We start from the raw sequence: 15,239 nt of genomic DNA, 5'->3' as shown, positions 1-15,239 counted from the left end.
AATCAAATCCCTGTGGCTCAATCCAGAGTGAGGGACAGGGTTTACTGAACAATATTCTATAAAGGAGCAGGGGAGGAGTATGTTACAGTTCAGTACTTTCCTGGATGCCTCTAAGTGAGGTCTGATCAGCAACTGCTGTAAAAAAAAAAAAAGTCGGGGGGAGACTAACAGCCTTGGGCTGGGAATCAACTGGAAATTACTTACTTGGAAGTAAGTAGGAAGGATAGGGGCTAGTGTAGCTAGATGCATCAGGGATCTGACTGCATGGTTCTTCTAGTTCCTGGGGAAGGGTTTTGCTTTGAATGGAAGCAGTGATTGTTGTCGTCCCTATAGTTTCCCTTATAATCACATTATTAATGAATCCTTGTTGCTGCTATAGTGTCTTACTCCTTATTGGGTCTTGCTCTAGTTGCATGCTCTTGAAGGCCTAAGGTCTTTCTTGTAGGGAGGGGTTTTCTACTTTAAATCTCCCAGAATATTTCCTTGTAAGGGTGAATCTGCTCATATTAAAAATTGTATGTGGGGGCAGCCTGCCTAGCTAGAGGAGGGATATTGTATTCTGCCTCCCCACCACCACTCATTACAATAATGTCAGCAGTTTTTCGGTTCTGCTCAACTTCTGGAAGCTGAATACCCAAGCAAAACTTCTCCTCAGGTCTATTTGTGCTGCTGCTACTTCAGGCAGCAGAAGGAGAAAGAGAGCAGATTAAAAACAACAAAAAACACCCAGACACCTCTCTCTTTCTGTAGCGTGGTGGTTCCTTGGTGTATATCAAATACTGAATTTTCTGTGTGTTCATAAGGGTTCCAGTTGCTCAAATATTTCTGGAAGATTTTTCCGCATGGCCTTCAGAAGCAGACATCTAAAAGCAAGCTTTAACAAATGCATGCATTGTGAGAGGTTGCAGTATGTGTAATTCAGGCTCTGTATTGGGCCAGGGCTGACTGGCATTACCATGAACCATTAACTTTGAATACCATTTTCCTCCCTCTAATCCAGGGCTACTCAACTTCAGCCCTCTGCAGATGTTGGCCTACAACTCCCATAACCCCTGGCTATGGGCCACAGTGGCTGGGGATTATGGGAGTTTTAGTCCAAAAACCCCTGGAGGGCTGAAGCTGAGCAGCCCTACATTCTAATCTCTTGCTCTAGACATCACCTTCTTAAAAATAAAAGAAAACTCGAGTCCAGGCAGACACGTGGGTTCTACTTTGACAGACTCTTTCCTCAAGTTAATGTTGCTGAAGGTCTCCTCAAGGTCTAGGGAGTGACTGGTCCAGGACTTGCTACTCCTTGAGCAGCCATGTAATGTGATACTGCCTCACATGAGCAAAAGGTTAACCCAGGCCCTGACTGTGCTTTAGTGTTATAGGTTTCCCCCCCGACTACCAATTAGGTGAACTTGGCTATCATGATGCAGTTGGGCTCATGCCCCTTTTTTGTTAGTTTAGCCAAACTAATGTGGTATGTTAATTGATATACTGCATTAACTCAGGCAGTTAATGCTAAGAGTAGGAGTGGGCAGCCAGCGGGGATGGGAGGAATGGACACTACTGAATATATCATGGTGACCTTAGAAGTACTGATGCTTCACTGCTTTCCCTACTTTCCATAGGTTGAAATACGATTTAGGGGTCTCCTGTCGTTAAAAGAATTTGATCTTTCACGCTGATCAGGGGGGTGTTCCATGGGTGGGGAATCCTGTGATTTCCCCATTGTCATGGACAGACCACCATCTGGTTAAGGTTCGACTCACAATCACTTCCCACCTTCACAGGGGTGATGGACCTGTTAACATGGTCCTCCTGAGAAGGTTGTTGGATCCAATAGGATTTCAAGAAGCCTTGGAGGGATGTAGTGTTGGTTCTGCCGGTGATCCTGTTGATGCCCTGGTGGAGAATTGGAACAGCAAACTCACTGGGGCAATAGACATGATTGCTCCTAAGCGGTCTCTCCAAACCGCTTCAAAACTGGCCCCTTGGTATATGGAACAACTACGGGGCCTGAAGTGGCGAGGTAGACGACTGGAGCGCAGGTGGAGAAAGACTCTACTTGAATCTGACAGATTGCAACATAGAGCTCATTTGAAGACCTATGCTCAGGTGATACGTGCGGCAAAGAAACGATTCTTTTCTGCCCATATTGCATTCACAAGTTCACGTCCGGCAGAGGAGTTCAGGGTTGTGAGAGGGCTAGTATGTGCCCCTCCTCTCTTGAATCAGAATCTGGAACCATCGATTACCCACTGTGATGTGTTAAATGAATTCTTTGTGGAAAAAATATCTCGTATTCGGGCTGACTCGGATTCTGTCTCCACAATTATTTCAGTGTCTGATTTGGCGGTGTCCAATGACTCCTCTTGTGTGGTTGGGTTGGATCAGTTCCAGTTTGACTCCTGAGGATGTGGACAAGCTGATTGGAATGGTGCAGCCTACCACCTGTTCACTTGACCCTTGCCTGACATGGCTTATACTATCTGGCAGGGGGATTGTTGTAGAAGGCCTGGTCGAGATTATAAATGCGTCTCTGAGGGAAGGTAGGATGCCTCCCTGTCTTAAGGAGGCAATTATTGGACTGCTTCTGAAGAAGCCTACCTTGGATCACTCAGTTGAGCAACTACAGGCCTGTCTCCAACCTTCCGTGGCTGGGCAAGGTAACTGAGAAGGTGGTGGCCTCCCAGCTCCAGACAGTCTTGGAGGAAACTGATTATCTTGACCCATTTCAAACTGGCTTTCAGGCTGGCTATGGGGTGGAGACTGCCTTGGTCGGCCTGATGGACGATTTCCAGTTGGGAATGGACAGAGGAAGTGTGACTCTGTTGTTCCTTTTTGACCTCTCGGCGGCTTTCGATACTATCGACCATAGTATCCTTCTGGAGCGTCTGAAGGGGTTGGGAGTGGGAGGCACTGCTTTGTGGTGGTTCCGCTCCTACCTCTTGGGCAGGTTCCAGATGGTGTCCCTTGCAGACTACTGTTCTTCAAAATCTGAACTCTTGTATGGTGTTCCCCAGGGCTCCATATTGTCTCCAATGTTGCTTAATATCTATATGAAACCGCTGGGAGAGATCATTGGGGGATTTGATGATTTGGTGCAGGGTGCTATCAGTATGCTGTTGACACCCAAATCTATTTCTCCATGTCAGCATCATCGGGAGAGGGCATAACCTCCCTAAATGCCTGCCTGGAGTCGGTGATGGGCTGGATTAGGGATAATAAACTGAGACTGAATCCAGATGAGACAGAGGTATCCATTGTGCGGGGTCGGAACTTGAGAGACGATTTTGATCTGCTTGTTCTGGAGGGGGTCACATTTCCCCAGAAGGAATACGTATGCAGTTTAGGGGTGCTTCTGGATCCAAGCCTCTTCTTGGTTTCCCAGGTTGAGGCGATGGCCAGAAGTGCCTTTTGTCAGCTTCGGCTGATACGCCAGCTGCATCCATTTCTTGAGGTGAACGATCTCAAAACAGTGGTACATCTGCTGGTAACCTCCAGACTGGATTACTGCAATGCACTCTATGTGGGGCTGCTCTTGTATGTAGCCCAGAAACTACAGTTTGTCCAGAATGCGGCAGCCAGGTTGGTCTCTGGGTCATCTCGGAGAGACCATGTGGAGGATTCCATCTTAAAATGTTCCACTGTTAACAATGAAATTTTAAAAATAAATTGCCATGGCTGTCCTCTAGACAAACATTGTGCTGCTGAAAAAGCACATGTCTCTGTGGACTGTCTGTCCCTTGTTGCTAACATAAGATGTTTTTCAACCAGCCCGTTAGTTTGGATGTCAGCCAGCACCTTCACTTACAATACCTTCACAGTAACACTTAATAAAAAGGTATATACTATTTCAATTAAACTGGTATATGATTGATTATAGTCGTTAAAAATAGATTAATGCAAACTTAAACATGATAAATATTTATCACTTCCTACAACTCTCAAAAGGAAAGAAAATTAGAATTTTTAAAAATCTCCCTGGAAGTAGAAAGCTGGCTTTTTGGGAAGAAAGATATTTCCTTGCTTTTAGTATGATGGCTTTTCTAGTTGCAGGAAGTACTAAAAAAAGAGTGAGTGAGCGAGAGTGCATTTTAGAAGTGTGTTTCTTCTGTCACTAGAGTAAAATGATATTCTAGACTAGTCTACCACATCCTTCTGCTGCATTTGCAGACTCAACCTAAGAGTGCTTAATCTGTGAGATTCTGAAGTGTTTGTTTTATTGTTTGTTTTGGACCAGTAGGCAACCAATAGAAATCCAGAATGCACTGAAACATCAGGCGGTGGTTGTTGTGGCCGATGACTTATTAGACCTTAGCAACACTGTAAATGAGATGCAATGTGATGCAATTTGCAAAGAAACTAGCTATACCTATGACTCAGACCTGTGGGGTTTCCTGTTAAGAACCTATTGTGCAATCAGCCATTTAACAGTGCGAAAAGATTCTGAGGGCACAAAACATGTGCCTACTTTAACAAATCACAATACATCTGCCCAGTTAATCTTGTTCATGAATATAATAGTACTTCTCCAGCAAACGTGACTTTAAGGACAGAGGCTGGTTTCATAAAAATTGAATCTCGGGCCTGGCTGAGATTATTTATTTCTGGTTGAAAATACATCTGCGACCAGTTGGTTTAATTCCTGAGTTTCTTTCAGTTAGTCCCCAGCCATTATGGTGTACAACAGTAAGTACGAAGCTCACCTCTCTAGGCTTAGACCCAGCCCAACTGCTGGAATTGGGTCTAGTGAACGCGAAAAGAGTAGTGAAACAACGCTTTGTTGATATTGAGATCCAAGAAAACTGGGCTGCGCTTCCAGAGTTTGATAGAGCTATAAGAACTGATATGGATCTTTTCCCCGCAAAATATCTGTCGACAATTACTTTCTCTAAGTTTCGATGGATATTCACAAGAGTAAGGGTTAATTCCTTTCCATCCGCACTTCTAGCTGGGAGGTTTCAAGGTGTGCCTTTAGAAGAACGACACTGCCGTTGTGGGTCAGGAGATACAGAAACTGTCGCACATATCCTTCTCCACTGTAATCTCCATTTGTATCCCAGGGAACGCCTTATTGCTCCTCTAATATGTAAACTGGCAGATCAATCCGATGCTAACCTTGTAAAACATCTGCTTTCAGACAAAGATGCTTTAATTTCTATTCCTGTAGCTAAGTTTAGTTATATTGCTTTTAAAAGGTATAATGGGATATTACCCCAATCTTAAACTGTATATATGTATATACATATTTTAATGTTTACTGGTTTTTACTCTCTGTTTGGTCAATGACTGTAAATAAAATTACATTACATTACATAGTACTTCTCAAATCCTAGCCTCTAGGGTATATTTATTTATTTACAGGTTGAATATCCCTTATCCAGACATCCGAAATGCTAAAAAATCTGGACACTATGCTGTAACAAAAAACAAAATGCCTCAGCTCACTTGCTCTCAGATTCCCAATTTTGCTGCTTTTACACATGCAGTCAAAACTTACTTATTTCAGAAGGCTGTTAGTGACAGGAGTTTTGTCTGTATTTCTCTCTAGTCATGGCTCTGTTTTTATTGTGAAGCTTTTAAATGTTTTTGATGTCCTTGCTTTGGCGCTAGAGGGAAAAGGGAAAGGCCCCCCCCCCCACTCCCTGCTCAGTTTGGCGCCTGCTCTGTTGGCGTCTATTTTGGCGCTCTGGATCCCATGCCCAAGATATCTCATTATGCAAATATTCCGAAATCCGGAAAAATCCAGAACGCTTCTGGTCCCAAGCAGTCTGGATAAGCGATACCTGTAGTAGATTTATGAGCCACCTGATTTAAAATCTCTCCTGATGTTTCCATAAAATTTAATTATGTGCTATCCTCAATAATGGTGGTTGATATGTTCCTTTTAAAGTAGCCATGACCAGCCTTTTTGTCAAATGTATTGCAGATCAGGTCCTAGGTTTGAGGTAAAGGTAAAGTTTGCTGTCAAGTCGATTTTGACTCTTGGCGCTCACAGAGAGATCTGCTATTCTAGTCTGCTTTACTGTACATATGCTATGTATACGGTACATATGCGCAGTCCCCAGTGCTTCAGAGTGTTCTGTTTTCACCTGTGTAGAACAGGCAGCAGCTCAGCATGGAGAAATACTGGCAGGAGTTCTAGCCTAGCTATGCGAGAGTTGGCATGTTGGCCTTCTTGCTCCAGTCCATGACGGCCTCCGACACTACTTGTTGCATCTGAGCTGCTAGTTGGTCATATGTGCTAAAGCAGTGCTTCTCAAGCTTTTTTATGTGTCACCTGGAAATTACCTATCTATCTATTCAATTTATTTATTTATTTATTCATTCATTCATTCAGCTTATTTATTCAGCTTATTTATTTATTTATTTATCTAGGTTATTTATTCATTTAACATATTTTATATAAAAATATACATATTTTTATACTTGGTCTTGGCAGACCGGTTAATGAACTTTTTGTTTGCACTGGAGCATTTAGGCAGAGTGATAGCCGAGCATATGTGTTCCATGAGCATGCAGCCACCACACAGCAGGTGCTGAGGACCCCACCCCCCAGCCCGCCTTCTCTCAAAGCATAGAAGGGAGGCCTGGAGCTTATCGCTTTGCCTGCCATTATGCTGAAGTGGGCTGTCATGCAGCAGCCAAAAGAATACTTTTCACGCGGTTCTTCCTTTCCTCAGTTCCATGCTCCAGAGAGAGTGGGGTTCTTGGCTGCTCCTCTGTCAGCGTAAGGTGTGTAGTGTGTTCATTCACTTGCCGAAGTGCCCCAATGTGTCTGGGTAGAGCAGCAGCTGAACAGGCATGCTCCTCACCTCCTTTCCCTGCTTTGGAGGGAACAAGAGAGCCCAAGATGCGTCTTGACAGAACAGGAACGCAGGACCACGTCTCTGCTCCAAGTTGAGAAGGAAAGTGTGGAGCATTCCTGTTGGGCTGCTTCTCTGGTGAGTTGTGCTGGAGCACTTGGGCTGAGTGGCACCTTAACGAACCAGCTCTGTGCCTTCCTTGCTTTTTCTTCCAGAGAGAAAGAGAAGGAAGGCCTCAAGGGTTGCTGTCTTCCTCAGTTCTCCCATGCCCAGTCTCGCACGCTGGCTACAAACAGTGGTGCATGGTGTCTTGTACTTGCAAGACAGCCAGGTGTTTTGCCCAGATCAGCCAGCTGTTTCTCTTTCCTCCCCCTCCCCACCCCCGACACGACAGGCTGGTTCACACAATTCTAATTTTGGTAGGAGATGTGTCCTACCCAGTTTCTGGGGCTTTTCACACTCCCAAATATCTGAGTAAAAAGCATGGTAGGACTAGGAGGAAGTGATCATCTGCTAAGCAGCAGCTGGTTGGAGGGCTTTTCATCCTACCTCATTCAAGAACTGGCTACAGCAAAAAGCCCTCTGACCCATCTGCGGCTTAGCAGACTACCACTTCCTCCTTCCTCCTACCTTGCTCTTTACTCGCAGACAATCAGAACGCTGGAGCACACACAGCTCCCAAGACATGTCTCCTACCTTGATTAGCATCGTGAGAACAGCTCTATTGTGTCATGGCAGCACAGAAAGGAGATGCTTAAAGTTCCCCTGTCACTCGACAGAAGGAGCGAGTGAGTGAGCGAGCAACGTTTTTCATTTTAGCACCACCCCTGCAGATCACGTGGATGAAGTTTGCAGACCACTGTTTAAGAACCTCTGCTCTGAAGGATTGCAGCTTATGGTGCTTAAAAGAACCTAGGCCTGCTTTCAGATGAATATGAACAGTGTAAGGAACTTCCTGTAAGGGTTATTCATGAAGGGTGTGCCTTAATACAGTGGCTCTCGAGTTTGTTCCCTGGAAGTTGTACTTTCACAGCAGCTTGTCTGCATTGGAACCCCTGTGCATTATAGATGATTCTGGGAATTGTTGAGCAATGAAGAATCAGCTCATTTGGTACACTGGCCAGGCCTGTAATGCTGACTCATTGCCCAGAGTGACCTGAGAGTGCACCCTAGAACACCACCACTACTACCGCCCTGCAGCTGAATAGTGCAGGGGGAGACTGCTAGTGGCGGGCAAGCTTCAGGGAAGTTTGCCTGAATCTTGCTGACCACCTTGAGAAATGTTTGATACATTTCCACAGAACGCCAGCTTTCTCAGGACAGAGCCCCCCCCCCGCCCCGCCCAGCCTCCCACAAAAGCTTGAACTTGCCTACATTAGCACTTGGTTTCTCATCCCAGGACGATCGCATCTGATGAAGCAGTGTAAGAATATTCCAGAGTTTATTTCTGATACTTCTGCCTGCCGTGCAGATAGCTGTACCCTGGGTGGACAGATGTCCTACGAAGGGGAGGAATAGCTTTTTCCCCCTGTGTTGGAGCTCATCATAGAGGGTTGTGCACTGAGCATGCTCGAGACAGAACTGGACATGTGATTCTGATTTCCTGTTGCCGTAGGTGTCCTAGCCTCAGTTCCAGTTCTTTCTTACTCGAGTATAGACATCTGTAGAGAGAGCTCTTCTACTTTGCTGCATTTTTTGCCTTTTGGACATCCTTTTTTCTTTCATCCCCCACTCTCTATCCAGATTGTGCGAGGGTAGGAAGGGAGCTGATTTTCTAGTTCATCCTAAATTCCGGTAAACTACTTTTTTCTGTTGCTAATTTGGCTAATTGGGCAAACCTTGGATAAAACTCATTTTTATTTCATTCCCCATCCTATTCATGGGGCTGGCTCATGCCGAAGAGCTCCTTCGGGGCTCTTTCTCTGAGGGTTCGCAGCTGCCGCAGGACCTGGGCAGCTTGCAGCACGCCGCCGGTCCTCCCCTTGCACAGCTCGAGTTGGTGTTTTCCACTCCCCCTGTGCCCTCCATTGGGCCTCCTGAGTCACAGGCTTCAGGGTCTCCCTCCAAAAAGACCAGGCACTGCAGAGACCAACCCAATCCTAAGAAGACAAAGCAGCAGCACTTGAGGCACTAAGCTCCATTCGGATCAGCAAGCAGCTGCTGATCAAAGCAGTCTGCTCCAAATAAAAAACGAAGGCACACTCGCACAAGCCGAAACTCCTTGAGGCGGATGACCAGCACCGTTTGGGTGGCTCCCTGGTGTCGTTGCTCTCGCCCACGAGGGGCCCAGTGTCCGAGGGGGAACCGACTAGCCCGCGCATTCCCTCTGCACTGCCGATGGATCCTCCAACACGTAGCATGCCTCCAGAGGTTTCCCCAGCTGAGATTCCAGTTCCTCCAGTTCGTGTAATGCTGTCCCTCCTTTTACTGCACAAGTTGTGGATGGGCTAAGGGACTTTCTGCAAAGGGTATGTGTAGCATCTAATGAGCATGAGCCACCTGCGGCTCGGAGTAATATGCCCAGCCTGCCAGCTCCTGCTGTCCCTATCAGGCAGCATCCTCATGTGCCTGGGGCTCCTAGACACGTGCCCAGATGGGGAAGGGAGCATTTATCTTCCTCTTCTCCTGATTCCAGTCCCCGCAGGTGGGCCATTCCCCTTTCTGAGCAGGGTCTCTTCCCTCATAGGGATTTCCACCTACGATACAAAAAGGAAGCGCGGTTACTCTTCCTCTTCGGAGGACATACCACAACCAAGGCACCCTAGGGGTCCCCCTTTCATACCCTCTTCTACCCCCCCCCCCAATCCTCCTCAGAATCCCATACCTCCTGTGGCTCCTGCACAACCTGCTGCTCCTTTGTCAACCCAGGTACCTGTTATCTCGCCCTCCCACTCCTCCCCTCCGCTTCCTCATTGTCCCCCCCCCCCCCGCCAGACCCACTCTTCCTGCATCTTGGACTGAGTCCTCACATTCTGAACCTGGGGAACCAATAGACCCCATTGATTCCCATAAAGAGGATGGGGAGTTATCTGATGAGGAAGTGGTACTGGCAATCCCAGCCTCCTCCAGACTGTTTTCCTCAGCGGATTTTTACAATGTCCTCTCTAAAGCTTATTAATGATATCATGTCCTCTGAAACCACTGATCCTTCTCCATCACTAGATCAAAATGTTTTTCCTTCAGGCGCATGTTCCACTGCCACGGTGCCCTTCGTCTTCCAAACCTATTGGCAATATCCCTAAAAAGCATTATAATCATCCACAAGATATTATGTCTCTCTTAGCTACTCCAAAAATAGACCCACCAGTGGCACAGATGGTCTTGGGCTCCATTCTCAATGTGGAAGGCCATGAACAGCTACGAAATCAGGAGGACAGGAAGAGTGATTTACTTTTGAAAAGGTGCATGACACCATGGTCATCAGTGCGGCTACTACAAACTCTATTTTTGCCCGTGCCTCTGTCCTTTGGGGCAAAGAACTCGTCACCTTAGTTCCACCAGAAAACACCAAGCTCCGTCAAAGAATCAACAAGATGGCCAAGACAGTGGTCCTGGGGACTAACTCCAGTCTAGACCAGTGTTTCTTAATGTTTTTGGAGTCATTGACCGGTACATTATTCGTGTGCAGTTTCCCGGACCAGCAGTTAGTAAGGGGGTCACCCCCTCCCCCCCAAACAATTTTGGGCAGCTCTCCGGAGTTCATTTCTAGGCACCCCTCACTGCTGGATAATGTTCATTTCGAGGAAGCAAAATGAATGTCCAGCAGCGAGGGCTGCCTAGAAATGAACTCCAAAGAGCTCCTGCTGGCCTGAAATGGTTTTTTTTGGGGTGATTTCTATAAGTTATGCCTCACGGACCAGTACCCAACACCTTGCGGACCAGCACCGGTCCGCAGATCGGTGGTTGAGAAACACTGGTCTAGACTGCATCCAACAGGTCTCCGGAGCCATGGTGGCAGGGGTAGCAGTACGTAGGTCTCTTTGGCTAAAGAGTTGGAACGTGGACACCAAGTCCAAACTTGCCCTAATCTCTGCCCTCTTTTCAGGCACCAAGCTCTTCGGCCCAGCCTTAGACCCTATTCTTTTTGAAACTAGGGATAAAAAGAAGGCCATGCCTCTATCCGCAAGGAGTTCTGCAGGTTTTTTTCGGGCCCCACCTCAGTTCTTTTGCCTGTACAGGCAATTTCAAGGATCATCATCATCCACCCAGTTCAGAGACTACCATGCCCAGAATTTCAGAGGTTTTGGTAGACCACAGTGGTGCCAATGCTACAGAGGCAATTCCTGAGGAAACCATACCACACCCTTCTCTTCCACGATTGTGCCACGGAAACAATGACTCGGCACCAGTGGCAGGCTATTGGAATTCACCACAACCTGGATGTCCATGTCTCACGACAAACGGATCCTAGAGTCAGTTTCCAAGTGCTATGCCATCAATTTTATCTCTCCACCACCTCACCACTTCGTTCTCCCTCATTCCAGCAAGTGCGAAACGACGTTCACGTCGCTCTCCAGTGCCTCCAGGATAACGGCTTTGTAGTGAACTATGAGAAGAGTCACTTCATTGCTTTCCAGTTGCTCATCCACCTGGGAGCCCTCTTCGACACTGCTGAGGACTCTATCTCCCTTCCACCAGACAGTAGGGGAAAGATTGCCGCTCAGTTGTGCCTGCTACTTTGCCATTGGTCAGCGAACATCATGCTCCTCTCTCAAGCTTTGGGATCCATGATAGTGTGCATGGAATGTACCCCATGGGCCAGATGGCACTCCCACCCGCTTCAGTGGCTGCTCCTACAGTTCCAGGAACTCATCATGGCCTCCACTCACAAACAGATTGCCCTTCCCCAAACAGTCTGCCAATCCTTCAGGTGGTGGCTGTCCCCAGCCCTCTGCAAGGGCCTTCAACTGTCCGAACCTCTCCGACTCGTGATTACCACAGATGCCAGTCTCCTTGGCTGGGGAGCCCATTGTCTTGGGCAACTAGCCCAGGCACGGTGGTCCCCATACAAAGCAAAAAGGTCCATAAATTGGTTGGAACTTGGGGCAATCTGGCTCGCACTCATTCACTTCCACCATCTAGTCCGAGGCAAACATGTCTTAATAAGAACAGACAACGTCGCTACCAAAGCACACATCAATCAACAAGGCAGCACACGTTCCAAGTCAGTGATGGAAGAGTAGAACCTTTTTTTCCACTGGGCAGAGGCCAACCTGACATCTATAACAGCCTAACACCTGAGCGGTGCGGAGTACACTCAGGCCGACTGGCTCAGCCACCAGTCATTGAATCCAGCAGAATGGTCTCTCCATCTAGAAGTTTTCCCCAGATCACCCAAATCTTTGGGATGCCACTGGTAGATCTCTTCGCATCACCCTCCAACCACCTCCTCCTCAGATTCTTCACGAGGTTCCACTCTCCACAAGCAGAAGCAATGGATGCCCTGACATCATTGTGGCCAAAGGCCCTCTTGTACGCCTTCCCCCCAGCTGTGATAATAATGAAGGTTCTCAGAAAGATGGCTCTGGGACAGGCAGAGCTAATCCTCATTGCTCTACACAGGCCATGGTTCCCTGATCTCATCAGCCTTTCAGTCCAGCCACCATGGCAACTGCCCATCGTCGCAATCTCCTTTCCCAGTGCCCTCTGCTCCATCCAGATCCCGAATGGCTCCAACTCTTCACCTGGAGGTTGAGCGTGTGAAGTTAGCATTATAAGGCTACTCTGTCGGTTCAAAATACCATACTAGCCTCCCGTAGACGATCCATGCATAGAATTTACCAGACTACCTGGTCTGCCTTTCTCTGTTGGTCCCGTTCACACTACAAAGACCCACTGCAAGCCGGCGTCCCAGAGGTATTGGCTTTTCTCCATTCCGGACCCGATCTCTGTCTCCGACCCAATACCCTGAAACATCAAGCTTCAGCACTGGCATTGGTCCTCAACATCTCCTGCCCAAGTTGAATTCTCCCTCACTTCATCCTCAATTCTCTAGGTTCCTTCACGGAGCATCCAATGTTGCGCCACCTCCCATGTCAAGTTTCCCATCCTGGAATCTCAACAGGGTTTTGAATGCATTGACAAAACGCCCCTTCAAACTTGTTCCCCTTAAGGTGCTCTCTTACAAAGTCCTCTTTTTACTAGCCATTACGTCCAAGGGTGTCCGAACTCGGAGCCCTCTCTGTATGTAAGGAGCTCTGTACCTTCCAGTCTGACTCGGTGGTCCTTAGACTCAACCCTACCTTTCTCTCGAAAATCAACTCGCCCTTTCATACAGCACAAAACATTGCGCTACCTTCCTATTGTCCCTCTCCTTCCCATCCCAAGGAGTAGCTCTGGCATAAACTCGATGTCCGACGCGCCTTGCACACCTACATCAGGCGCACTAAGGACTTCCAGAGATCGGATTCCCTTCTCGTATCTTTTCACCAGTCCACCCTGGGGAACAAGGTGTCTAAGACCACACTGGATCAGATCTTGCATTCTTCTCGCTTATGCCTCTCATAACTTCCAGCCGCCTGGGGGAGTTACGGCTCATTCCACCAGATGTGCAGCTACGTCCGCAGCCTTCTCAGCGCACACTCCTCTTCCAGAAATCTGTAGGGCAGCCACATGGTTTTCGATCACCCCGTTCATCAGACATTGTAAAATATTCTCCTTCTCTACTCCTCAGGCCGCTTTTGGCCGAACGATCCTACAACAGGTTCTCTTATGCATCTTCCCTCCCTTGTATATGGTTAAAGCCTTTTTTCTGCTTGGGCAAGTCCCTGTATGATGAGCTCCAACACAGGGCGGGGAAAGGAACCATGGCTTACCGTGAAGGGTTCTTTTTCCCTGTGTTAGGAGCTCATCAGGCCCACCTGGATGTATGTGTTTTCCCCCCCCCTCTTGCCTTTTTGCTGGGGAGTGGGGAGATTTTGTCTATCACTGCATAGTGTGTCTCAGTGCCACCGTTTGTGGGAAAGACAGCTCCCAGGGTTATAGTGGACAGGCTTTCCCCTTGTTCTCAGCTCCTTTTCTCTTCCCTTTTTCTCCTTCACCTTCAGTCCTTGATTGAGAGTGCTCTGTTTAAGTGTTGTCAATTCACTCAAGTTTTTTGTTGATTCAGAGGCACTCTGTCTAGCTCTCTCAACCTGAAACTACACGCTCTTCACGACAGCCTCAGAACTGGGGCTGGGATGCCTACAGCAACAGGAAATCAGAGTCACATGTCCAGTTCTGTCTTGAGCATGCTCAGTGCACAACCCTTTATGATGAGCTCCTAACACAGGGAAAAAGAACCCTTCACGGTAAGCCAATGTTCCTTTTGCTCCTATAAGGTTCATACAAACCCTGCTGTAGTTAAGACATTATCCTTGTACAAACTAGTGTGCACTCTCATTTTTCCCCTTTTAACTCCTCATTCAGCATGAACAATAAAAGAATGAGTGTTGCTTCAGCTTAACAAAAGCACATACACACTGTGTCCTTGTCTTGATTAAATGTGTGGTGTTGAACAGGCATCTCTGGCACAGTGTAACTTGTTTTCTCTTCCAGATAATCATCATCATCATTCTATTATTGCATTAACTTGGTTAATTGATTGGAATTGTTTGGGTTTCACTGTCTTTTTTCCTCACTCTTCTCCCTAGGTGGTTTTGCTTTTGTATATGAAGCTCAGGATCTCGGAAGTGGCAAAGACTATGCTTTAAAGGTAAACTAATCTCCTTTTCCTGGATTGGAGTCCTATTGGAGTCTTGACCCATTTAACAGTTGTTAGTGAGCACCAAACAATATAGCTAACGATGAATCTATTCTGATTGCCAGTAATCATCATCTTCCACTTCTTTTGGAACTCTGGTACAGAGGTACTACTTGTGATGGCAATTTCTGCTGTTTACGTAAAATATGTTGACTTTCAGGTAGCCTGTTGGTACCTATAAAAGAGTCTCCTGAAGACTCCTTTTTAGGTACTAATAGAGAGAGGCGTCTTAATTTCTACACTTAGAGGCTGATATCCAGATTAACTTTGTGCATGCCAAAACATTTTACATGTGCAATGGGGGAAGGAGCAATTTTCACCCGATATCCCCTTTCCTCTAGCTCACTGTACCTCCCAAAAACATATCCAAGGGATGCAGGGCCCTCAGGGACATATTGTTAGGAGGCACAGAGGGCTACAGAAGGAAGCGTGAGTCACCAAAAATCTTTCCCCTCCCATTGCACATGTGAAATGTTTTTTGGAGTGTGCAACATTAATCTGGATGTCAGTCACTACCTGGAAGTTATTGTATATGATATGCTATTTTTTGAATGTATTCACTCATTAATATGTCAATTTGAAGACAAAATGCTGGCTCCTTAACTGCACTTAAGAAATAGGAAGCCAGCCTTGAGATTGCATATTCTCCCTCTTTCCTGCCTCTTCTCTTTTTGAAGTGAATTCCTCCTTTCTGCCTTGTG

The 15,239-nt window shown here is 46.9% G+C and overlaps 1 protein-coding gene across 2 annotated transcripts in view; it reads left to right on the top strand.

The window, feature by feature from the left end:
• Positions 1 to 15,239, top strand: part of GAK (cyclin G associated kinase) — a 100,847-nt gene that overhangs the window by 15,613 nt on the left and 69,995 nt on the right. For both annotated transcript variants that reach the window (XM_053297339.1, XM_053297338.1), the window contains exon 2: positions 14,429 to 14,490. In XM_053297339.1, coding sequence (XP_053153314.1) covers positions 14,429 to 14,490 — 62 coding nt within the window. The remainder of the gene's footprint in view (positions 1 to 14,428; positions 14,491 to 15,239) is intronic.

Source organism: Hemicordylus capensis, chromosome 2, assembly GCF_027244095.1.
Source record: "Hemicordylus capensis ecotype Gifberg chromosome 2, rHemCap1.1.pri, whole genome shotgun sequence".
Taxonomy (NCBI): domain Eukaryota; kingdom Metazoa; phylum Chordata; class Lepidosauria; order Squamata; family Cordylidae; genus Hemicordylus; species Hemicordylus capensis.
The sequence above is the reverse complement of the archived record's forward strand: the minus strand, read 5'-3'. Positions and strand labels throughout refer to the sequence as shown.